Source organism: Schistocerca nitens, chromosome 1, assembly GCF_023898315.1.
Source record: "Schistocerca nitens isolate TAMUIC-IGC-003100 chromosome 1, iqSchNite1.1, whole genome shotgun sequence".
Lineage (NCBI taxonomy): Eukaryota > Metazoa > Arthropoda > Insecta > Orthoptera > Acrididae > Schistocerca > Schistocerca nitens.
In genome coordinates, this window is record NC_064614.1 from 1,029,274,888 (window position 1) to 1,029,301,265 (window position 26,378).

The 26,378-nt window shown below is 36.5% G+C and overlaps 1 protein-coding gene across 4 annotated transcripts; it reads left to right on the plus strand.

Moving 5' to 3' along the window:
- Window positions 1–9,539: 9,539 nt before the first annotated feature.
- LOC126196798 (uncharacterized) lies at window positions 9,540–20,793 on the plus strand. Of its 4 annotated transcripts, XM_049934595.1 has the most exons (7): window positions 9,546–9,668; window positions 12,270–12,363; window positions 14,534–14,685; window positions 14,789–14,935; window positions 15,056–17,778; window positions 17,884–18,009; window positions 18,106–20,793. In XM_049934595.1, the coding sequence occupies exons 1-5, from the start codon at window positions 9,570–9,572 to the stop codon at window positions 15,674–15,676; spliced, it is 1,113 nt and encodes a 370-aa protein (XP_049790552.1). In that variant the 5' UTR covers window positions 9,546–9,569; the 3' UTR covers window positions 15,677–17,778; window positions 17,884–18,009; window positions 18,106–20,793. The 4 variants fall into 4 exon arrangements, with proteins under 4 accessions (XP_049790550.1, XP_049790551.1, XP_049790552.1 ...); XM_049934593.1 differs by lacking the exon at window positions 14,534–14,685 and having other exon boundaries at window positions 9,540–9,668; XM_049934594.1 differs by lacking the exon at window positions 18,106–20,793 and having other exon boundaries at window positions 9,540–9,668; window positions 17,884–18,084.
- The last annotated feature ends 5,585 nt before the right edge of the window (window positions 20,794–26,378 follow it).

Genomic DNA, 26,378 nt, shown 5'->3' on the forward strand with positions numbered 1-26,378 from the left:
TTGGTTCAGAAATGGGCAGTTCAAGCAATAAGAGATGTAAGTTTGCGAAACTGTTGTCGATTCATGTTCATTAGTCTGGATACCCTGACACTGACCTCCCAATATATACGTTCATTACTGTCGTTTCTTGTTAACAATATCAGCTTATCTCTAATAATCAGCAGCTGTCACTCAGTTAATATTGGGCAGATATACAGCCTGAATTTGGATCAGACTTCATTGACTCTTGTGCAGAAAGGCTTGCAGTATTCTGCCACATCCATTTTCCATAAGCTACCACAAGAATTCGAAAATTTTGCAAGTAATCCGCATGCTTTCAACTCGAATCTAAAAAGTTTCCTCATGGGTCACTTGTTCTATTCTGCTGAGGAATTCCTTGAAACATTGAGCTGATTCCTAAGTTATATTTTTAATCGCGGTTTATGTAAACAGCTCGACGTGTTTTTAGGATTCATAAACATTTTATTTTATCTGTTATTACTTTTCTTTGCAATTTCATGTACTAACACATTCTGTGACCATGTAAATTTGCTCCTAAATTTCGTCCTACAGAACTAGATGCCTAAAATAAAAAATTACTAAATACCTTCTCTGAAAACTACCTAGAAAAGATAGTTCTGAACACCGCTCATGATGGAAATACAATATAATGGCAACAAATAGACCTTGCCTCTGTGAGGATGTCCACATCGAAACTTGTATCAGTGACTACTACACAGTTGTGGCAACAATGTTTACGAAAGTACAAAGGACTAAAACAAGCAGGAAGATATAGATGTTCAGTAAACTAGAAAAGAAATCAGTAATAGAGTCTTTCAGCACAGAGTATGAGCATGTACAGGAACTATGGCTCACGTTTAAAAGAATAATTTACCATGCACTGGATAGATAAGTACCCAGCAGAACAGTTCATAAGGGGAGGGACCCTCCATGGTGTACCGTCACTGTAAAGAAACTTCTACAGAAACAGAGATTACTGCATAATAGGAACAAAACAAAGCATAGGGCTATAGGTAGAGAGATTCTGAATGAATCGCATTTGGCTGTCAAGCTAGCAATGCATGAAGCCTTCAGTGACTACTGTAGCAGAATATTGTCAAACAATCTTTCACCAAAGAAATTCTGGTCATATGTAATGGCTATTAGTGTCACCAAAGTTAGTGTCTAGACCCTAGCGAATGAGACAGGAATTGAAACTGAGTGTAGCAAAGCCAAAACTGATGTGCTGAACTCTGTTTTCAAAGGTTTCTTTACAAAGGACACCCAGGAGAATTGACCCAATTTAATCCTCATACCGTTGAAAAGACAAGTGAAACAAGTATTAGTGGCAATGGTGTTCAGAAACAGCTGAAATTGTTAAAACTGTACAAAGCTCCATGGCCTGATGGAACCCCTATCTGATTCTATTCTGAATTTGCGGCCGAGTTAGTCCCTCTTCTAAGTATAATGAATCGTATATCCCTCCAACAAAAAACCACAGCCAGTTCTTGGAATAAAGCAGAGGTAACACCCATCTACAAGAAGGGTAGTAGAGGTAATAGGGTAGTAGAAGTAATACACAGAACGTCTGCCCAATATCATTGAAATCTATTTGTTCTTGAATCTTAGAACGGTTTCTGAGCTCAAACATAATGAGATATCTCAAACAGGCTGCTCGATGTCAACCAACATGGATTCCAAAAACATCGATTGTGTGAAACCCAACTCGCATGCTTTTCACATAATTGAAAGCTTTGGATCGAAGTATGTAGGTAGATGCAGTATTTCTTGATTTCCAAAATAAATTTGACTCAGGACTGCACCTATGCTCACTGCCAAAAGTATGATCATTTGGGGTATCAACTGACGTTTGTGACTGGATTGAGGGCATTTTGATCGAATGGATGCAGCTTCTCATCTTGGATGGAGAGTCATCATCAGGTGTATAAGTAACTTCAGATGTGCCCCAAGGAAGACTGTTGGGACCCTTATCATTAATGTTGTATATTAACAGCCTTACAGACAATATTAATTTTGACCTCAGGCTTTTCATAGATGATGCAGTTATCTAGAAAGAAGCTCCATGAATATTCAGTCAGATCTTAATAATATTTCAAAGTGGTGCAAAGATTGGCAACTTGCTTTAGTGGGTGCGCTGCAGTATTGACTGCCCCATTGCCGAATTTCACTGCCTTGTGATGTGGCAGCTCTAGGTATTTGTTTATCTGACCCTCTTTCCCCCTCCTTCCCTCTACCCTCTCTCTGTGACTCAGAGCCCTCAATACTGCATTGTCTCACAAGGAAAACGCTAGTGGGGCACTTCATATTGTGAACACCTGTTTGTGTTATACTCGTTTCTTTCTGACAATTTTGAATGTTTGTCCCATTCAATTCAGAACCTGGGGTTTTCTTCAGAAAAGAGAAATGTCCAAACTGGAGTAAAAAACCAGCCTCTAAAGCAAAACAAAAAATAAGCACAGTAAATTATAAAAGTTTCACCTAGTATCGCAAGCTATTCAAACATTATTTCTGCTGGCCGCTGTGGCCGATCGGTTCTAGGCGCTTCAGTCCGGAACTGCGTTGCTGCTATGGTCGCAGGTTCGAATACTGCCTCGGGCATGGATGTGTGTGATGTCCTTAGGTTTGTTAGGTTTAAGTAGTTCTAAGTTCTAGGGGACTGATGTTAAGTCCCATAGTGCTTAGAGCCATTTTGAAACAATATTTCTGACAAAATTGATGCATTTTTCAAGCTTTTTGAAACTGATATGAAAGCTATGATAGCATCCAATAGCAAAAAATGTACTGACAACCTTAGAACAAACTACAAGGATACTAGAGGTTTTAAAGTTACAGACAAATATGAAATGATGGCACTAGATGGTGTTTTATTTTTGATCTGTATAACAGAAGGTCAAGATGTATATGTAAAAGAACTGTGAGTGTCAATGATACATGTATGGATATCCTGAGGGCCACAATGAACATAAACATTTAACTGATTCCTAAAGAAACTATACCTTATCATAAAAGATGGGGTAGTGAATATCACACATGCCTACTCATGGACACCGGTGTCCACTTGTAGTTTAAATGTTCAAAAAATGTAAAACTAAGCACTTCACAAAAAAAACCATATTATTGTATGACTAATATCAATGAGTCACTGATGGAATTGGCCAACTCATATCAGTACCTGGGTGTAGCCCTCTGTGGGGATATGAACTGGAATGTCCAGTCATGGGTAAAGTGGGTGATATAATACAGGGAAAATGCAACCACCTTACAAAAGAGATTGCTTAAACATAACTTATGCAACTGGTTCTCAAGTATGTGGGACTCATATCAAACAGGACTAAAGGCCAATTTATACTGTCCATCACAGCATTATCACGTCACGGCACCATCACATTGAGGTGTATTCACACTATCTGTCATGTCATGGCACATCAAGTCAATTCAAGTCATATGATCTCTTCTCGCATTGCTGGCCTCAACTGTTCTTCTTGCAGGAACTGCGATCTTTGCAAGATGATTTTCAACTGATTTTGTGGACTAAGTGCACATACACAATGCGGTAGCTTATATCCATGGGTTCTGGAGTCAAAATTTGTATGAAAATGAGATTTACTTTACACAAATGGTTCACAGCTTGCTTATAGAGAAGGGAGACAGAAGTTCATAACGACACAAAGAAAGTGAGTGGCTCTGGAAAAATGTCATTATATGGCACAGAACGGGAATTTCACACCTTATACAAGGACCTTGAAGAAAAAGATTCTGCATTTTACGTTTTAGAAATTTGGAAGCATCAGTTTTTTATTTCTTACATCAAATTGCAATAAATACAAGGAACATGGTATCATGAGCTGCCATCACATTCTGTGTACATTTGGTTTAATGTTAAGTTTAGTTGCTAGTCCAGTACAAATTTTTGTGCAGTAGTCATGTCTTCCTCAATCGCTTCCCTTGAAGGTATATAGGTTTTCTTTATATGTTGCATTTGGCTTGTAGCAGTTCAAGTGCCTTATTTGTACTGGAGTTAGCTAGTGAAACCACATAAATATTGGTGAATGTTGCTTGCAAAACCGTTTCACACAAAAATTCAGAGAGCTGCTTAAAAATTAATAGCTACAAATACATATTGATACAAACAATTTGCAGTGTCTGAATGTTTTCAGAGCATTTCTTTATGTAAAAATGCAGTTCCACATTTTTCACTGTAAATTGCAGCCATGTTCTAATCCTTTTCGTAGTGAAATGCTAAATACGGTAACACTATTTATAAAAATCCACTTTATAAATGTAGAAGAGGGCAAGTAATTTAGCACACTCGTGTCGTATAATCCAGACTGCTTTCTCATTGCTTCAATTGATCTGTAATAATTTATTATGAATTTCAACAAAAGAAATAACGAAACAAAACAATTTAAAGCAAATAACGAACAACAAATGACTGATATCAAAAGCGAAAACCAGGATAAAACGAAATATGGAAATCATCCTGAGGCCGTGTATCAGGAGGAAATGTGCTTGTGGGTAACATGATCAGAAATGGATGGATGACGTCAAACGTCAAAACTTTCCTCCTCAGAAAACCTGATGGTGCCATGATGTGATGCGACAGGATAGCCAGTGTGGATGCTCCCATTTGAAATGCATTGCAGAATGTTTTGGTGGGACAGGATGTGACGTGACATGATGTGTGAACTGGCCTTAACAGAGGTTACTGAACATGTACAGAGGACAGCATGAATGGTCACAAGTTTGTCTGATCTGTGAAAAAGTGTCTCAGAAATACTGAAAAAAGGAACTGTCAGACTCCTGAAGATAGACATTAACTATCCGGAGAAAGTCTACTAACAAAATTTGAAGAACAGCCTTTAAATGATGACTTGGAATATACTACAACCTCATACGTATTGCTCACATAGGTATTGCGAGGATAAGATTATAATAATTGCTGCGCACATGGAGGCATGCAAACACATCAACGGGAGGGGAGGTACCCACTTCCAGGTGCTTCACAGTGTTTTGCAGACTAGAAGTGGCAAAAAATAACGTAACTGATAGAAATAACCAGTTACTGAGAAGTAACGGTTAACTGTGATAACTGCTCATCGTATACTACCTGTTATTCCAATGACTGCCAACAGTGCATCGCACCATCTGTTGAGCAAATATTGTACTACACTTTTGCGTCAACTCATCAAAGATCTAACTACGAAGGAGAGGGATAGACCATTTGGAGGGTATTCTATAGGTTGCGAAAATAACTGTGAGACTGCATGCCGTCTGTTGATAGAATGTGTACTCTTTCGTGTGCCCTCGCTACTTTGAGCACAAACAATTAAATAAAGTTACTGTCAGAGCAGTGGCTGATAGGAGTGGCCATACAGGTATTGCACATATATGGTCGTTCCCTTGAGCCATTGCACTATTTGTCAGTTTAGTTTGGGCAGGTAGTACAAATACAGTTACTATAAGGAATTCGAGTGATGGTGGAAATAGCTCTCAGAGATCTGTATTTTCTCTGGCAGTTATTATATTTGCTCACAGGTCTCGTTCTCTGGCAGTTAACATACTACCACTACAGGTAATCTGGAAGCTGATAACTGAGTAACTCTGTTGCTGTCTCCAGTTAAAGGTCGTAGACCCTGATGATATTTCCAGAGACAATAGTTACAGGGGTGAACAAATATTTTAGTACTGCTACAGAACTAGCCGCTGGCCATCAAGGGCTGGGGGTTCGAGAGAGATGACAAATAATGGGATTCTATTCTGTCCATTTCTTGTAGGTCTGGAATAGATGTATGTTACATTTTAGTTTTGACAGTACTTGGTCACAATAGTCAAGATCAGATTTCTGCAAATTCGTATTCCTCACACAATGCTATTAATTCAGACACACAACTTGGTTATCCAAACAAGAATTAGAAAAAAGAGTTAAAAGGTATTGTAATGACGTTTGAGGCGTTTAAATCTCTTACCCTTATGGGGTTAAGGCAACCAATTATCCAATAGAATTCTGTGTACAATAATGCCAAATATAAGAGATACATAACAAACGGAAGGCTTGGAGAAATGTAATTATTCTCCCACAAAAAAATCAAGACCCTCACTGTAAATTAGATTCAGTTTTCGTTCCTCAGACCGAAACATGAGATGATTAGCGTGCATGTGGAATATGTCAGAAAGTATAATATAAAACATTTGGATATAATTCTTATTATCCTCATCATTTGCCAGGAATATATTTCAGTAAACTGGAACTGCTAATATTTACAGAATTAATATGCTATCAGAAAGAAACACTTATGCACTTTTAATAAATTTATCATACACAAAACACCTGATCTTGACTGTTGTGACCAAGTGGTGTCAAATCTGAAATATAACAGAATTTTTACATAAGCTGGTCTAACAATCCCTGTTAAGATATTCATCTATAAAGTGGAAGGAGTTGTCTATCAAAAAGTCTTTCAAATCTGTTCAAACCACACTTTATTTGAAACCAAGTATTTAATGGTGACTTGCTGGCAATTTACTGAAAACGTGTGTTCCTTAATATTGGACCCCTTTTTGGAACAAGGTAAGGGATTTTAGGTCTTCATGTAGATTGTTCTTATTCCTAGTATTGATACTATTCATTGAGTTATTTGGCTGGAAATACTTTCGAGAAATTTCATTAGCAAATAGATAACTGAGAAGCAGTGGTCAGAATACCAAGTCCTTGAATATGTTTCTACACAATGTACTTGAATTTACACCACAAATGATTCTTATTACATACTTTTGCAGGCTAAAAACTTTTGCTCGGTCTGATGAATTGCCACAGAATATGATCCCATTATGACATAATAGAATAAAGTATGCAAGGTTTTTTTAATACTCTCACTGCAAATACAGATTTGTTTAGGTGCTTCAGCAATTCTGTCCCAACTGAATTTGTTATTGAGTTGTAATCCCAGAAATTTAACACTGTCAACCTTTTCAATCTGCATATTGTTATATGTTATACCTATGCTGTAGCTGAAGAAATCGAGCAGTTTTCCAAATCTCACATAAAACTTGGCTTATCGTACTCACACTTACCCAAATAGGACTATCTTGTACAGGAGTATACGAATCTGTCACGCTATGTATATGTTTGTGTTGTATTACAGTACTTCCATCATACGTCTCCTGATAGGTACTGTTTGGAGGAGCGTAAAAGCCTGGATGTTGTTCCATCAAAAAATTATGCAATGCACAAGTTGCCATCACCACTTTCATTATATTCTCTGGTTCCAAATTGATTTGAGTATGGAATATACGAAATCTGGATGCAAGTATTCCATAATAATTTTCGACAACGTGTCTTGCTCTTGAAATGTGGTAGTTGTCAATTTCTTTACTAGCTGAATCTAGTTGCATTTGTCGAAAAGGCTTCATAATATTAAGTGTAAGAGGAAAGGTGTCATCAGCTACAAAAACATAAGGGTTATTTTCGAAATTTTCTTTAATGTTGCATGGCTCTGGAAGTTTGAGCTCATTACTCTCTAACTTTTCATAAAATTTAGTATTCTGAAGAACGCCTCCATTAAAAACACGTCCATTAGTTCCAAAATTCATGGGAAGGATCCGATTGTTAGCATCCACTATTGCAAGAAGTACCATACTGTGTCTGCCTTTGTAGTTGAAGTAAAAAGATCCGGAATTCGGTGGGGGAACTATGTCTATATGTTCACCGTCCATGGCACCAAGACAATGTGGGAAATTGCATCTGTCTTCAAATGTCTTAGCAATAATTTTCCATTTCTCAGCCGAGTCAGGAAACTGAAACAACAGCAAATTAATAACATTTTTTTACAATGTGGATGTGTATTGGTGTTGATTGCAACAGGCTTCATAAATTTACTGTTATAAGCAAAATGAAAATAACATTTAAAATAACACAAAACCAATGCTTGTTTAAAAAGTTTGGTTATAAAGAAAATAAGAAACAGAATTTTAAAATACTACAGTGAAACTATCTGTTTAATAGTTTTTAAGAAGGTTTGTGCTGCTTTAATCTTATTGTTTTGTCTTATTTTAAATTATATTCCTGATATAAAAAATAAAAACAGAGTAAATGACTTTTAGGGTCTAATAATATGATTATTTCAGGATAGAATCGATGATGTCGCTCCACAGACACCCAGCAGTGAAGAACCTTCAGAGACAAACGAGAGTCCTCAAAATTCCAAAGAACTCCCGATACCACCACCAAATTTGGTAAAAAAGAGGAAAAGTGTGGAACTGACCAATGACGTTCTGCTATCAGTGAAATCGATCATTTTAAAAAGCCTTCACCCCAAGATGACAGGTATGATCTACTGGGAAAATCTATTGCAATGAGAATGAGGACACTGGAAAAACGCCAGGGTCTGATTGTTGAAAAAAGAATCAATGATCTCCTATACAAAGCTGAAATGGGAATGCTTAACATGCCAACGAGTTCATACAGCTCCAAATATCTAACCAGTCCCAGCTCAAGTACGTGCTCACCAAATCCCACCGCAGCTATTTCATATGATCAGTTTATGCAACAAACAGCGCCTGCAGATTTCGTAACCAATCAAGAGCTTCCACTTCCACACTCAGCAGCTACTTACTTAACTACCTATAATAATATTTGATTTTTGGGCATTTTTAATTTTTCTATGGTTTTAATTGACGAATAATAGCAAATTTTCAATTATTTTTGAATTTCATGTATTATTCACAACTATGCTTCAGTTGAAATTTTGTCTTTGAATTGTAAAAAGAATTGCTCAGAATAAAAGAATTTAAAAAAAATGTGTGTATTTATTATACATACCTGAAGATACACTCGTTTCAGCACATTGTATATGGCATCACATGTCTCTGGAATTATTTTGCCAAGAGTTTGGGGTGATATTATAGTAGAATATTTGAGACATTCATACGATCGACCCGTTGCAAGAAACCTCAGAGAAGCTGTCAATCTTTGATGGGAAGAAATAGAAGTTCTCATAACTGTATTTTACCTTTGTATTAAAGGAGTCACAAGCGACAATAGGTTTTGGTAGACGTCTTCAATCATCCGCAAATAATTACGATAATCTGAAGGTTCTGAACATAGCTCTTTTACTAATTTCGTATCAGTGTATTCATTTCTCTTTGTAAACAACTCTTTACACCACGTTTTTTGTTTTTGCTTCCTTTTACACTTCGCGGCCACTAACAAACCGACTAACCCGGTCGCGTCGTCTTCTTGTCTCCTCGCCATTTCTCGACTGACTGAGTTAAAATCTTCCGGTTTACCGCAGCGTGTGTGTGCTCCAGCCTCAACAGGTATATCTTTGGTATACCTGTGCACTGTGCAGGTTTACCTGATAGGTGTGTGGGGGAAGCCTAACAGACACATCATTGTGGTCCAATACCACTCGGAAGTGACGTCAAAATGACGTATACGCAAACGCGCTGCACACTTGTCGACTGATCGAGATCTGTGGTCGAATCGAGTTAGCGGGAAAAGCGTCTGCTTTGTTCTTCACTGTCATACTGACCTTGTATCTTGAGTGGTTGTGTTTTCGCTATCGAGCAAAATGTCTCAGGTGTATGAAAACATCTTTCGTGACGCGCTGAAAGATTTCAGAGTTTCGGAGGATGGCCTGATTTCAGGTTATTGTAATTCGTTGGAGGAGGTAATAATAATTTTATGTTAGAATTGGCTGGCAAAAATATGCGCCTTAGAAAATAACTTTTTTTCTGCTGCCAATTAAGATTTCATTTTAATAAATTTTATATGTCGCTTTCCGCGATCTGATTCCAATTTTTAAGTGAGTTTTTTTATGTATTATGCAGTTTTTTCTTTGTTTTCGTTGTGAGGTGCTGCATTGTATTGTTACATTACCTTTACTGTAACATATACACGTGGAATATTGTAATTAATGATCGGTGTTTAGGAAGTTAATGGCAACTTTGTTTCAAAATTCGCCGTTTGTGAGTTCGTCATCTATGTATTACAGTAAGAGAAACTGAACATTGCAGCAGCTCAAGCGCAAACGTCGTCTCGAGTAAATGGCATAATTTAGAAGACACACACATGAAAATGGGACTCAGGGCCTGGGAACAATCATGCAAAAGGAAAATAAAAAGCAGTATATTTGCAGCTAATGTCATTGCCAGAGCGTGGGCTCTGTATTCCACATAAATGTATCCTGCATTTTCCCAGGAATTTTTCGTAGTTCTTTCTAATTGCACTATCAGCTCCAGTGCATAATTGCACAAATCCATTACTGCTGTTTTCTTTGTGCTGGCACTGAGCTGAATTTCATTGAGGTACTGAATTCAGAGATTAGCTAGAAAACTGTCTATGCAGGGATATGGAGCTCTGTAATTCAAATGACTGTAAGATCCTTAGTTTCTCACCAAAGTTTCAGCAAGGTCAGTGACATCAACTATGAAACAACTTTTTTCATCAATAGCACTGTAATGAATGCCACTTTATGCAAATGTTGCAACATGACCACGTTTGGCCTCCCTACTGAATTCTGAGCAAAGGTGTATTGTTGATGGATGCTGAGTGAGAGCTTTTTGTTCAGGATACCATTGCTCAGTAATAACTGTCCGCTTAATTAATACATGTTACGATGTTTCAATTATTACCACTGCTTAGGTGGCTGCTTAAGTATGTGTGGATAATGTTGGAACTCTATTGGGATTCCTGGATTATATTGGTAGACAGTCTGTCAGGATCTAAAATTTTCTCAGCACCACACTGAAATTTTGATGATGATGTAAGCTGTTTTAGTCTTTAGAAATACTCGTTGGTGAATATGGGTTCTCATAGGGTATAGAACGTTATGACACTTTGAAGCCCTCAAAGTTAAACTTCTCTTACAGGTGTTCTTTCACATCTACACTCTTCTTATTGCCCTGCTAGATTTTATTTTAATTTCTTCTATTGATCTGGCTTTTACTGGAGATAATGATGATGGGAGTGAGTTATTAAGTCATTTATTTATTTTTCTTAGTTTTTCGTCTCACAACATAGGACTTGGGATGAGGCAAAATGTCTTCTGGAGATATTATCTCAGTTCTTCTACTGGATAGTGTTGACTTCTCGAGGAGGAGAAATGTTGAGGTCTGCATCTATAACCTTGTCAGGAATACCAATAGTAGAAATAGGTGGCAAATTATTTTTAAGTTTGGAGTGTATCAGTCAAATAAGCCTTAAAAGCGCTCAATTATTTCTGTTGGTGATAAGGAGGAATTCTGGCTAACCAGCCCAGATCGTGATTGATTTTGCTATATTTGTCATTAGATAATTTCCTGTATCATACAATAACTTAAGTAAGACTTCAAGACAAGAAGTCATAGCTTATGGCTTGTATGATGTGGCAGAGTATGCAAAATTATGCATTTTTTTTTTTTCTTATGATGATTATGCAGAATCATAAGTTGTGGTCCTTGAGGGGAGTGTCTCATGTATGTAATGGAAGTTTCATGAATTCTGTGAGCAATTCGTCATATCATGCTCTCTTTCCCAGGTCTTTGTCACAGATTTCAATCCCTTTGCAAATTAATGTGCCAAGATGCTTGCAGATTTTGTGATTAAGCTTAATGGATGTTGTATTGAAGTAATGTAGTCACAGGTCTTTCTTCCGCTTTTGTTAAGAGTTTGACAGCCGAAAACTGATATTCTTCAATTGTAGGAGAGAAATCATTTTGTAATTTTTACAAAAACTTTTTCATGGATGAGTAACCAGTTTCAACTTTTGTACTGGATAGTTTTGATTGGTGATTGTCTTATTCTTAGTATATACAACCTGGAATTCTTAGTATGCATAATTATAATGCTTAGTAAAGCTTTTGTTGACATAAGGCAAGGCGTGCTTGAAATGAGGTTAACTGAAGCACTGATCAGTTAACCCCAAAACTAGGTCATTAAACTTCATGTGCACTTGGAAAATATTTTTCATCATCATAATCACAACTGAAAGAACATTTTATGATCACAGTTTTAACTGAAGTCAACAGTAACATAATTTGTGGTCAGTGCATAACAATGGAATAAAAGCAAAAGAGCAAACAAATGAACTCCCAATTTTGTTAACTCATCCATTATTAATAACATAACACTTACTTACCTTAGCTGTCAAAAACATCAGATGTGATGAAAGGCTGTGTACATTAAGTAACTGAATTTTGTAAAGCCTAAAATTTCCCTCTTCATTCATGTTTCCCAGTTAGCCTTAAGTGTAGTTACCCTCAGTTTATGCTACTGGTCACTTTATACTCAGGTGGAAACACTTCTCGATCAGCTGAAAACTGTGGGGTTTTCATACTGCGTGAGAAGTAGTCGTTTTAAAGAGCCTTCTTCAGATGTTATGAAAAGTAAGTGAACTGCTGCATTAATTACTTTCTGTGTTTTACCATTTTAGTTCATATATGTATACTTGAAGGAAGAACTTAGTTTGCTGGAATTATGGATAGTATATATAGGCTACTTTAAATGGACATTTCTTTCTAAGCTGCACTAACAATTGATGGAATTGACTGTTTTTGTTATTGTTAATAGTTGTTGTGATATGCAAGACAGAATTGTATTAATTATTTTCCTCTGTGTTGACTTGTTTGTCATTTATCCATTTTCACAGCCATACACTCAGTAATTTACACACTTGCATTTGATAATAGGCCGATTAAAATTATTAGTTGGTTGACAATTCCTGTCGGAGCTGGTTTCCTCCAGAGTGCTGAATGCGTCAGGTCCAAACTATCTCTGTTCGCCATTTCCTGACTGCCACAACAGCTGATCAATCCACTTCCATTTTCTTGTCTGACTTCCTTTCTTGATGTGTTTGAACGCCATGCAATCATTTGCTGCCTTCAACAAGATTGGCCTTAAACAACATTTTCAGACAGTAGGCATAACTATGTATCCTTACAATATCTTTATGGTGCTAGAGCTAGCTTTCACAACGTAACATAATGTGAAAGGCTGATCTGGTTGAAGGTAGCACATGATCGTTGGGACCAAATAATCTTACATTAGTGTAATGTAGAGTGGTGGCATAGTGCAACGGATAAGAAACATTCCTGATCCATATAAAGTTGTGGATTTGAGTCTTGACAGATTCTTTCATATTTTTTATACCAAAATATTATCAAAATTACTTCATTATTTTTATTTAGTTAATAGGTTTGGATGCAGTTTTATTTCTAACACTCTGCTGTGTCATTTTTGACATTGTATTTACTTTTTGATTCCTTATATTTCTTCTTCATATCATTATTTAATTTGAAATCAGCTTGTCACCTATAACCTGTAACTGAATACAAACCAGGACTGCTCATTAGTTGGTAATTTGGCAGTCCATGCAGCTTGTGTGAGGACAGTTTCAGGTGCCATAATTAATGAAAGGAAGAAATTAGTTTGCTTTTAGCATTGAAATACAATTTTTTTTTTCTTGAGTTTGCTTATAGAGAATAGCTTCAGCTAGTTTCCTGCCACATGCTTAGTGTTGGATGTTTCACCATCAAGCCAGGCCAGGCAACAGCATTAGGTGTGAGGCTCTGCTGCGACTGCCCGTGGTCAGTGTATTAATTGTTGTGAACAAAGTATGATTAACAGTTCTTCTGTAGAATGCTGACAGCCATTTTCTAGGATATATTGCACATCATGTTATGGTTAGGCTATCAAATGAGTTTAAATTCTGGGCTATAAAATGTCGTATCTGCCACAGTTATGCCATTGGTCACTCCAAAACCAGTTGTCAGCAGAGCATGCCATATTCATGTTATTTCATAATGGCCACTTCCAACACTGCACAGAGTTACATGTATACGTCTCCCATCCTTTCATAATCCCAACCTGTGCTCTGCCTCTACTGAGCTAAACCTACTTTTTTTAACATGAAAATTAAATTGAACAGCACTTGCTGAGTGACCTGCTCTGTTTGTTGCCTATAATACAGCAGCAGCCGGTGTGCTAACACTTTAGCAACAAGTGACAGATGCCAACTAACAAATAATTTTAATGAATCTATACTGCTGTGTTCATGTTGAAATGGTTTCTATGGTTTTTGATAATTGTGGTGTTGATATGTAAAACAGTAGTCAGCTCATTGCACCTATTGACAGGCATGTTTAGCTTTGTCTTCCTAGTTAAGTTTATTTTTTGTAATTCCACATTTATAGTAATTACATTTTTCTACATAAGTGTTCTTCACATCTCCTTTGTTTACAAAGAATATTAATTCCACATTTATTGGAACCACAATAAAGCACTTCAGTTGCCCGAAATCAGTATGGTATCCTCATTGCACATGGCAGACAGTTTTCTTTGCTAGATACAATAGGTGTGACATCCTGTAAAATTTTGCTCCAGTACTATGTAAAGTAGATAGACAATCTGCTTCCATCAGTTCAGAACTTTGACAATACCTGTCAAATGAATGAAATGTTTTCTCACATTGTATTTAGTTAATTAACAATAACATATGTGAATTATTTAACAATAACAATGTTTTTTTGTCTGTGAGAAATATATTAACTGTTCCAGGTAAAACAAAGCATTTCTTCAAGCAAATGCAGGGACATGTCCCTATCCCCTTTTTTGGTTGTGCATTTGCAGTGGAGAGTGTGTGGTCGAGGCACTGTGTTTTGGGGCCAAAATACTATAAAAGTAAAGACTCTAGTGTACCTGAGCACTTGGTAATATCATGCTGTGTTAAGATATACTTACTTTCCATAAAACAAGTTCGTTACAGGGAAAGTTTATTAAATAAATTTTATAGTAGTTCTTTACCCTCTTTAGGAAGACCATGTGATTCCTCACAAGAGATTGAGGATCATGGATACTAGAAAATCCAACTGCCCAGCAACTTTAAATATGAAGTGTATAAGGGTGTATCCTGATTACAGTATGCACTCAGCAACTGAACACAGGGATACCAAGGCAAAAGTAAGTATCCAGTTTGGGTTCTGCTTGGAGAAAATTTTACATGATCAGTTGACGGTATACTTTAAAATCTGTTGTTTTTAATGCTCTTAATTAAATAATTGATACATTTTTGTCTTACAGGTTCTTGCAAGTCTACAGAAAGATTTGGCATTGCCATGCCCGCCTAAGAGCTATCTACGTTATTATTTGACTGCTTCCCCAGCAAGTGCACACACACATGCTACTGAAAGTGTTGAAGCAAGTGGGTACATACATCCTTCACTTGTAAAGGAAATCAAAAACTTAGTACTCAGTGGCATGACATCTCTCAAAGTCATTAAGTTGGCCTTAGACAGATTTGTTGAAATCAATTTCACTGGGACACACATACCAGGTCAAATGAATACTACCTTTTACCCCACAGAGAAAACTATTTACAGTCACGTTTATTGGACCCTTTATGGTACAAATAAAGTATTGTTTGACAAGACTAGACTGCAGAATCAGGTTGATGAGTGGCACAAAGACTCGAGCAATCACATGATTTATTATAGACATTGTACGGGAGCCAATGGAGAAGTGAAACCATTACTTTTTTGCTATCAGAGCAGTTGGCAGAGAGATCTTTTGAAGAAGTATGGGGGTAGTTGTTTGTTAGATGCAACATACAAAACAACAACATATGATATTCCTTTATTTTTTATAGCTGTGAAGAGTAATGTGGGCTACTTGGCTGTCGGTTTTTTTTTTCATTCAGATTGAAAATGCAAGATCCATTCATGAAGCACTAGACATTTTCAAGGACTGGAACAAGGATTGGAATCCCCTCTATTGGGTTACTGATTTCTCGGAGTCAGAGATAAATGCAATTGAGCAAGCATTCCCTCAGACAAAAGTGTACTTGTGCCTTTTCCATCGAAAACAGGCATGGGGAAGATGGTTGAAAAAAAAGGATAATCTACGTGTACCAAATGACATGAAGACATTTCTGGATATGTGGCAAGAAATTTCAGAATCACCAACAGAGAGAGAATTTAGAGATCGCGTAGAAGAGTTGCGAACGCATGAGGTTTCTCAGAGAAACGAGCGTGTATGGCCATACTTTCAACAGCAATGGCTAACGGTATGTGAAAGATGGGTGAAAGCGTATGAGGACAAGGGCAGATTTGCAACTATTGACACTACAAATGGAGTTGAAGCCATTAACAAGATTGTAAAACATTTTTTCCTAAAACACAATTCAGACAGGACCTTAACTGGGGTTACTAAGGTTATAATAAACCAGTTTCTTCCAAGCCTAATTAGAAAGTACTGTCTGCAGAATTCTGCCATCAAAGCTTATAACAAAGATGTTCCACTGTTTTTGCATAAAAAAACAAACAAGTTTGTGAAACATGTCATGCAGCGATATGCATCGGCAAAATTTGAGTTAACTGCAAGATCAGTGAGTAGGAGATCGGATGGTTCATTTTGTGTGGAGAGTGCAAAGTCCAAAAACTGTAATTATGTTGTAAACTTTGATATACCAGATTGCACATGTGAAGATTTTCGGAGATATAAATACCCATGCAAGCATTTCTGTGCAATCTTTATTTTTTACCCAGAGTGGGGTTTTGATAAAATGCCAGAAAGTTATAAGACTAGTCCATTAATCTGTCTTGATGAAATGTATGGAGTGGGCTTTAGAAGTGGCTCTTCAGTAATTTCGTATGAAGGCAGTAGTAGTGACAAAGCTGTTGAGGAGGCAGTTGAAGCAGCTGAGGAGGCTGTCGAGGTTGAGGAGGCTGTCGAGGCAGCAAATACAGATGGTGTTGTTCAAACCCAGAATATTCCTTTGCAGCAGTTTGAAGCAAAGGAGCTGTGTAAACAGATTTATAATCTCACATACAACTGCAGCAACAGCGAAACATTACAAAAAGTACTTGAATCACTGAGCAACTGTGTGCAAGATTTGCAATTAGCAAATCCTGAAGTTGGTGGTCTCCCATTGGCAGTGCCATCAACTTCCAAACAATAGCGAAGAACGATGCCAAAAGCCTTACAAGATCTGTCTTAAACACATTATAACTTCCCATTTGGAGGGTAAGAAATGACGGTTTATTTGAATTTTAGATAGCTCTTTGTCTATGTAAAATACAAATAAGCTCCGTCATTTCTGATCCTCGAGATGGAATGCTATGAGGTCTTTATGTTGGTCTCTGCTTTTAAACTTTGTTGCACATTTGAATTTCGAAGTAGCAGTAGATAAAATATTGTAAAAAGGATAGTTGCTACATTTGTGTGTGTGTGTTTGTGAGTGAGTGGTGTGCGCGCGCGCTTTTGAAAAGGCCCTTGTTGCCCGAAAGATAAGTCCGACAGTCTTTTTGTTGTGCCTTTCTGTGACTCAGCATCTTCACCATTTGGTGAGCAGCAACAACTATCCTTTTCATAATATTGTTACATTCCATCCTGGATTTTTCGTTGTTCATCAGAGAAAAGATTTTTCTGAGGAATTAAACTAGATGGTAATGTAGAACTTGCAAACTTTTTAAAATATGAAGTAAAAGATTTTAACTTTAAATTAGGTTAATTCAAATATGGGACAATGTTGAGAATTGAAAAGGTGGAAAAAATAAATAAGATATATCTTAGTGGCATTGAGATGTCGTATGACTGATGGAGGAAAGATTTTGCATTTCTTTTTCCAAGTAAGAATGCACTTGCTCTCACTTGCTTCAATACATGTCTAGTGATTCACGTGAAACAGAGAAAAAGATAGACTGCCCTGTTAATGAACATGAGATTGCCCAGTATCACTCTGACAGAAGAGTATGGTGTTTCCTTGATATGGTATCTGGTCAGCAATGTCATTGGGACCAAATGAAGTAAGTATTGACTTTTTTTATTTGCTTTGGAAGCTTAATGTGTATCAGTTACTTACATATTGGGTATCTACCACCTTGGTTCTAATGTTCTTAATAACTTTGCAGAGTTACTGCAGATGCCACACAGAAGCAATTACTGTTACTGGAATACCAGTAATGTTTATTAAATTCAGTTGTAAAGTAGTTCTGGGCATTGCAGCTGGTGAGCAATGTCATTGGGCACCAAAAGAAGTGAGTACTAAATTTTGGAATTGTGCCTTGAAAACATGTGTATCAGTTGTCTTCATGTTGCATAACTCAATTACTTGTTGTTAATTTATTTGTTAGGTTCAGTTATGATGGATTTCTGGCCTTCAGTCCATGGGAAAATTCACACCAGATTGCATCAAGACTGTTATATTCCAAGGATATCTTGGAAGCTTGATAGTATTCCTGAACGAAAACAATCCATATAGTATTTCACGTGTGTATCAAACTGCCATTTGTTGTGGCACATAAATGTTTGCAACTTGATTGTAATTTTTGAACAGTTTCTCAACAATCCAAGAATTTCTTGTAATGAGAAGCAGACATTGTTGCTTGGGTAAAGGAAATACAAATCACGGTCAATATAACTACCTTATTAACTTTCCACAGAGAAATATTTTTCACTACTGCTACTTAAAAATTCAAATGTGTGACAAAGTTTGCTTACAGAACTTGGCATAAAGATCTCCCTTATTTGTATTTTTTAGGTAGCTCTTATTGTTTGATCCTTCAAATGGAATGCTATGACCTCCATGTGATCTATTCCTTAGTAGTTAATTATCCATTAAGGCACAAATATATGAACATTACAATGAGAGGGGTCTTTATGCCAGGCCCTGTAAAAGTAATGGCATCTTACTTAATATTATTGTTGGGAATTTGATGGCACAGCTGTGGGGAGACCACAAATTTCAGGGTTTGCTAACTGCAAATCTGGCACACAGTTGCTGAGTGATTCAAGTACTTTCCATAATGTTTCACTGTTGATACAGTTGTATGTGAGATTATAAACCTGTTTGAACAACACCTTCACTTCAAATTGCTGCAAAGAAATGGTTACGGTATCAGTGTGATGCTCTATACGTGTTTCCTCAACTGTGTCCTCATTGCTACTGTCTTCATGTGAAATTACTGTGGACACACTTCTGAAACCAAACCTGTACATCTCGTGAAGACAGATTAATGGGCTATTCCTGCAGCTTTCTGGTATTTTATCAAAACCCCACTCTGGATAGAAAATAAAGATTGCACAGAAATGCTTGCATGGGTATTTATATATCTCAAAATCTTCACATGCGCAGTTTGGTAGAGCAAAGCTTACAACATAATTAGTCTTTGAACATTGTACTCTCCATACAAAACATTGTCCAAGTTCACATTCACTAATCTTGCAGTTAATTCAACTTTCCCTGGTGCATATCACTGCATGACATGTTTCACAAACTTGCTTTTTTTTAAAAAAAAATGAAAAAACAGTGGAACATGTCTGTTATGATTTGATGGCAGAATTCTGCAGACAGTACTTTCTAATTAGGCTTGGAAGAAATTGATTTCTTATATCCCTAGTAGCCCCATTGAAGGTCCCATCTTTGTTCCATTTTAGGAAAAAAAATGTTTACAATCTTGTTCATGGCGTCAACTCCACTTGTAATGTCAATGGTATCAAAATTGCCCTTGTCCTCATAAGCTTCCACTCACTTTTCATGTATCAATAGCCACTGCTGTTAAACTTACGGTGATGCATATTCGTTTCTCTGAGAAGCCTCACTATCTCTTCTGTATGATCTGTAAATTCTCTGTTGGTGATTCTGAAATTTCTTGCCACATGCCCAGAAATCTCTTCATGTCATTTGGTATTTATTCAGCCATCTTCCTCAAACCTGTTTGACTGAAAAGGCACAAGTAAACTTTTGTCTGAGGATATGCTTGATCAGTTGCGTTTGTCTCAGATTATAAGAAATCAGTAACCCAGTAGGTGGGATTCCAATCCTTGAAAATGGCTAGTGCTTCATGAATGGATCTCGCATTTTCAACTTGAATGAAAAAGAAAACCAAATAATCCACATTACTCTTTACAGCTATAAAAAATAAAGGCATATCATGTGTTGTTGCTTTGTATGTTGCATATAACAACTATCCCTGTACTTCTTCAAAAGATCTCTTTGCTAACAGCTCTGACAGAAAAAAGTGATGGTTTCACTCCTCCATTGGCACCTATACCATGTTTGTAATAAATCATGTGATTGCTTTATTCCTTGTGCCACTCGTCAGCATGATTCTGCAATCTAGTCTCGTCAAACAATGCTTTATTTGTACATTACAAGGTCCAATATGTGTGAATATAATTTTTTTCAGTGGGGTAAAATGTAGTATTCATTAGACCTGGTATGTGTGTCCCAGTGAAATTATCAATAAATGTATCTAGAGCCAAATTATTGGCTGTATGATGTCATTCCATCGTGCACCTGAATTTGTATTTCCTTTACAAGCTATTGTTAGCATGTGTGTGTGTGCTGATCTGCTGGAGAAGCAGGGAGATAGTGTTTCAGCTGTCTTTGAGACAGTTAAAGGAGGTGCTTTAGAAATGAGTGTCCTGATTGATATGAAAAACAGTTTTCAAATTTTCTGTACAAACTATAAACAGTTCCTCAGTTGATGATTGTGGAAGAGATTGCCATAGCCACAGTATTGATCCACTGTCAGGTGGTAAACCTAGGATTTCCTTCCAGTATGAGCCAAGTGAAGTAAAACTGTGGTTGGAGAAATGTTTTATATTCTTAAACTGAGTATTTGTAACCCATTATGGTGGATTGCAGTTCATGTGTCAACACTTAAAAATGTTTAGTTCTTCACTGATGACACTTGATACAATTTCAATTTTTAAGGCTATTCTGTGTCAAGTTAAATTTTGAATTATCCATTTAAGCTTATTTTTTGCTGTTTGGCAGATGGATTTATGTTCATGTAATATTTTTAACGTTGATTGTAGTAAGGTGTAATAATATGTAAATGCCCAATAAAATAGATTGATATTTATATTTTTTGTTTCTGTATAATTATTCTGTAGCTTGGTGACCTGAGTTGTGTGTGTGTGTGTGTGTGTGTGTGTGTGTAAGATATTATCATTTCATGGGAAATGTGGCAATAACAGATCAGAAATTGTGTGCAGAATATACCTAATTATCAACACCTGTAAGCAGCTAAAGGTCTGGATTTCATTATAATTTCATTCTTAGAGAGCTGCAAGATCACCAATGGTATCTGTACAGATACCAGCTTCATATAAATTAGTAAGGTTTTTACTGACTATTATTCACCAAAGCCGACAAAACAGGCTGCATTCAGTAGTAGTACTACATAATGGTGATACTTCAGTACAACTTTGAACCCTTTAAGTGGTTTAGATCAGCAGGAGCAAAGTATATTCTTCAAGGTATGTTTCACATGCAACTAAGAAACCTTTGCCTTGAATGTCATGTGATTTTGGACTCTGCTGCTAAGTTTTCCTTTTAGATTTATTAAATTTCATAAAGAGGCTTCTGTTACAAACACTAGAAATCCACATAGGTAACGTGTGACTGATATTCCTTATGTATCACAACCTTATTTCAGTTTCACTCTGTTGTTGCTGGTAACTGTTGTGATGGAAAAGTTGATTTGTGCCACATTAAGGAAGATTAAGAAAAAAGTCATTTACAAACTCGTGAAAAGGAGGCAGGGTTCCCCAAAAGTATAAAGGTTGCCATAAGCAGTCACTTTTGTTGGATTAAGTTATTTCCATATCCTTTCTGGATATTTCAGCCAGCTGCATCCTATTGTAGAGATAGACTAACCAAAAACCTTAGTGTTATATGAACAGAGCAGGAAAAACTTTATTAAATACACAAAGGACTGGTAACTACCTTCATGTATGGACCACTTTTCTAAAAATACACTGTGTCAAGGCATTCAGATTGTACATATTCTTTCTGAATATTTTTATTGTAGCAGGAAGAATGGGGATTGTTTAACTCACCTTTACCCTAAGGTACATTAGATTGTGTATAAAATTCATCAAAAGAGTAAATACGGGCTCTTACTTAAACTGTTTATTATAACAAGAGAAATCAGAGTACAATATTATAAGAGACAGATGAAGACTAGGTGGGGGATAGACTAAGAGAATAATTTCACAGGGTGATGAAAGACCTGCACCCAATCAAGGCACCTGGAGTAGACATTCCCTCACATTTGTGGAGATCCTTCAGACAGACAGCCAAGTCGAACTATTTCATGTGATATGCAAGATAAGAGACAAGTGAAAAACCTTCAAGTTTCAGAAGGAAGTAATAATTCCTATTCCAAGAAAACCAGGCACTGAAAGTTGGAAATATTACAGAACTATCAGTGTGGCAAGTCATGGTTGTAGTTTGACACAAATTAAGTAAAGAATAGTGGACAAACTGGTAGGTGCCAACTGACCTCAGGAAACATTACTTTGGTATCTGGGAAAAAGTAGCAATACGTGAGGCAGTATTGGTCCTATGAAAAATCTTACAAGAGGATATAGAGAAAGCTTTTGACACTGTTGGCTGGACTATACACTAGGAAATTCTGAAGGTAGCAAGGATAAAATACAAAGACTAAAATTTGCACACTGATGTAACAGTATGTGTAAAGACATGAAAAGTGTGCAGTCCTTGGGAAGGGAGTGAGACCGGGAGTGAAGTATTGTAGAAGGTGAAACCATGACTTGCAGATGTATGTTTAAAGGGGTGTTGTTCCTGTTGCAGAGGAATTAATTTAGTGTACAATCCTTACTGTGATTTGTATTACCAATGTTTTGAGGGGAATGGAAATATTAAAGTAACGGTATACAAATTCAACAAAGGTTTTTTAACTAATGAGTATCATCTTCAAGCTCTGATTCAACATGCATTTAAAATGCTTGGCTGTATATCATGGCACTGTCTGTAGCTCTTGCCAGTTCATTACACACAATTCGAAGATTCAACAGTGGAACGAAAGACCTGACATAAAAGTAGTGTTCATTGAGCGATTGGATATGACAATTGTTCTATCCTGACAATATTTTACATATAAATTATAGCCATACGAGTTGATTATAAATTGAATTGGGTGTACACAGGTATGATCAACATAATAAACCCATAATAAATATCACTGGTATCTTTAAGTACTCATCTTAGCAACTGAAACGGCTACACATCTATGCTGATAACTGAAGCCATGTTTAACATCCTCAGATGTATTTTACTACATTAGATTCAGTTCTCATTCTATAGACCCAAAAATGAGATGGGTTTCTTGGATATGGAATATGTCAAAGTACAACATAAAAAACAAAGACCATCTGAATATAACACTTCCCTGATCACATGTCAGGATACTTTAAAGATATGTGAATACATAACAGATAAACTGGGACTGCCAACATTTACAGAATTAATACACTCAGAATGAAACAGTTATGCACTTTTAACAAATTTATCATACACACAACACCTAATCTTAACTGTTGTAAAACCAAATCTAAGACATTTTTACTTAAGCTGGTCTAACAGTCCCTGTTAAGATATTCATTTATAGAGGAGCTGCCTGCCTAAAAATCTTTCACTCTGTTTAAACTGTGCTGTTTCTGAAACAAACTTTTTAATGGTAGCTGGCAATTTATTGAAAATGTGTGTTCCCGTAAACTGGACTCCTCTTTGGACCAAGGTAAGCAATTTTAGGTCTTATTGTTCCTAGTATTTTACTATGTGCTGAGCTATTGTCTGGAAATAAACATGTTATTTGCAACCAATTTAAGGGATAAATATACTGAAGCATTGGTTAGAATACCCACTTCCTTGCTCAGATTTGTACATGATTATATGGAATTTACAACACAATTGAGTCTTATTACATGCTTCTGCAGTCTAAAAACTTTGCTCGGTTTGACGAGGTACCTCAAAATATGAAAGCAAATGAAGTAAGCAAGTTTTTTTTTCTCATGTGCCAACAAAACAAACTTAGCATCTGGCAATTTAACAGATGAGGTCATTACTGTAGACAGGAATAAACAACAGATTCAAGATGGAACCTTGAGGAGCACCACATGTAATTACTTCCCAATCAGACGAAGACTATTTGCTTACTCTGCATGTATTTGCAGTGACACCCTTGTTTCCTTTTAGTTAGGTCAGACTGTAACCATTTTGCAGCACTGCCAGTGACATCACAATATTCTAATTCTCTTGAGAGAAAGCTGTAATTCATAGTCAAGGGCTTTTGACAGGTCACAGAGAATGCCAGTAGCCTCTAACTTGTTTTCTTATGAATTATTCCCACTGTATGTGCAAATACCCTTCTCTATATCAGTAAGCATAAGGAACCCAAACTGTGACTTGGATGATATATTGTTTGCAGTCGGATGCTTAAGAAGATGCTTAGACACAACCTTTTCAAATATTTTTGAAGACGCCAGCAAAAGTGAAAATGATCAATAATTTGATAGTATCTCTTTAACGCTCTTCTTGTACAGAGGCTTAACTTAGGCATATTTTAGCCAGCCTGGAAATGTTCCACTGATAAGAGATTGATTACACAAATAATTTGAGGTACAACTCAACTCACATGAATACACTTTGAAAAACTTCACTAGAATACTTTAAGGATTTTATGATGGATGCTGCTACTTAGGGAGAAGTGAGTGTCATTTCCATTTTACTGAAGTTATTTGTAGGGAGTGGTCTCAGATGTTCAATTGCACTGTTAACTGAACCTGATAACTTGAAGCTGTCAGTAACAACAAAGTACTGCACCTATTTAAGAAGTTTGCAACACTACATGCATTTGTTACCAATGTCTCATTTACTTTAATTTGAAGTGTTACTGGAATTTTCAAAATTCAAAACCTGTATGTATCACAGCATCAACAACAAGTTTAAATAACACATGGCTTTATCTCAATAGGAAGTCAGACTGCTACTTAATTTACAGATGGCAGCAGAAATGATTTTCTTTCAGTGTTATCTGTAAGGCAAACAGTAGCCTGTCTTCCTAATCACAGTTAATGTAACATAGCTGTTACTGTAGTCTCTTTAAATTTGGTCGTCTTGTCAGACTGTAGTGTATCAGATTATCTTATCATTATTTACAGGATACCAGATGCATTAGTAAAACAAGTGTTTTCTGGAGACAATTTCTTAATCAAAACTGTGTAGCACAATAAATACCTTACATCTCTCAGTATTTGAACATCTGAATCAAATCTACAGTTACTCTGCATTATGTGGTGCAAAATGTAAATGTACTGTAATACTGGAGGGGTGCAGAACTAATTTTTATATGCTCTCACAGTAAGAATGGTTACAAGAATGCTTTATGGAAAGCTTCATAGCGTTCTGTTGTTTGTAAATTTTTAGTAAAATTTTCCAAAACTGAAGTCACAGCCACATGAGAAGAAAGTCCACATGACCTGGATTCATATACAAAATGAAATATTTCATTCAGCTATGAATTGTGCATAGTTAAATTGCCAGGAAAGTGGAAATAATGTGAAAGGTTTAAGACAAAACTCTTTGTAACACAGCCTGTCATTTACTCTTCTTTCTTGCTGAGTGAGCTATGCACCCCATAGCAAACTGCCTTGTTTCTTATGCGGTCAAGTTATTTACCCATTCTTCTTAAATCATATATAGTTTTTGTATGACACTGCATGGCACAACACACAAGTATTCTTACTAATTTAACTGTGTGATAATGAACACAGGAAGTAGTTTTTAAAGAATTTTATGTTGCCCTTGGAGGTTTCTTTCATGATCCTTTAAGGCCGCTTTTGCATGATCAAAATTCATTTGTATGATCATTGAAACTATTATTCATATAAAAGATTAACTGTCCTATGTATAGCCAAACAACTACCCCTTAAATGTATAACAAAGCCTGCTTCTTCTGAAAAGTTGTTTTCACAATTAACTGAGAAGACGACAAAAGGCATTAACTTCCCGTGACGCATAATTTAGAAAACATATATATATATTTTTAACACAAGTAACAGCTGTTGGTAAACCAATATTTCATTATAACTGCACTGGAATCTTACGTATCCCAGGAAACGAAAATTTATAGCCTTATCACGACACTATTCTTAAGTTTGTTTTTTCCCCCAGTATGAGCATGCGTACTCGACAACAAATGCTATTTCTCGTAAGCAATGGCAATGTTTAGCTTCTCTCAACGGTTATACATGATGGTTTATGGAATGTGTAACGGAAATACTGCATTTATTATTTAGGTGTATAACATTTTATGCTACCTATTTGGTCCTCGACAGAATAAGCAGATCAATCACAGCATGGTCAAGAAACAGGTAAAATCCGATAAGCTGAGAATCCGTACGATTTATTTACTTCTACGTAATTTATAAATACATTTCCATTTCTCCGCTACAGTGTACGTGCGATAACAGCCACCTTTCTTTCACATTACGGTCACATATCAGCGAATCACACTTGTTTCAGGACGATTCAGCAGACACGCACCGACGTTTTAACATACACTCCAGTGTGGTCCGAAAACTTTCACGTAAC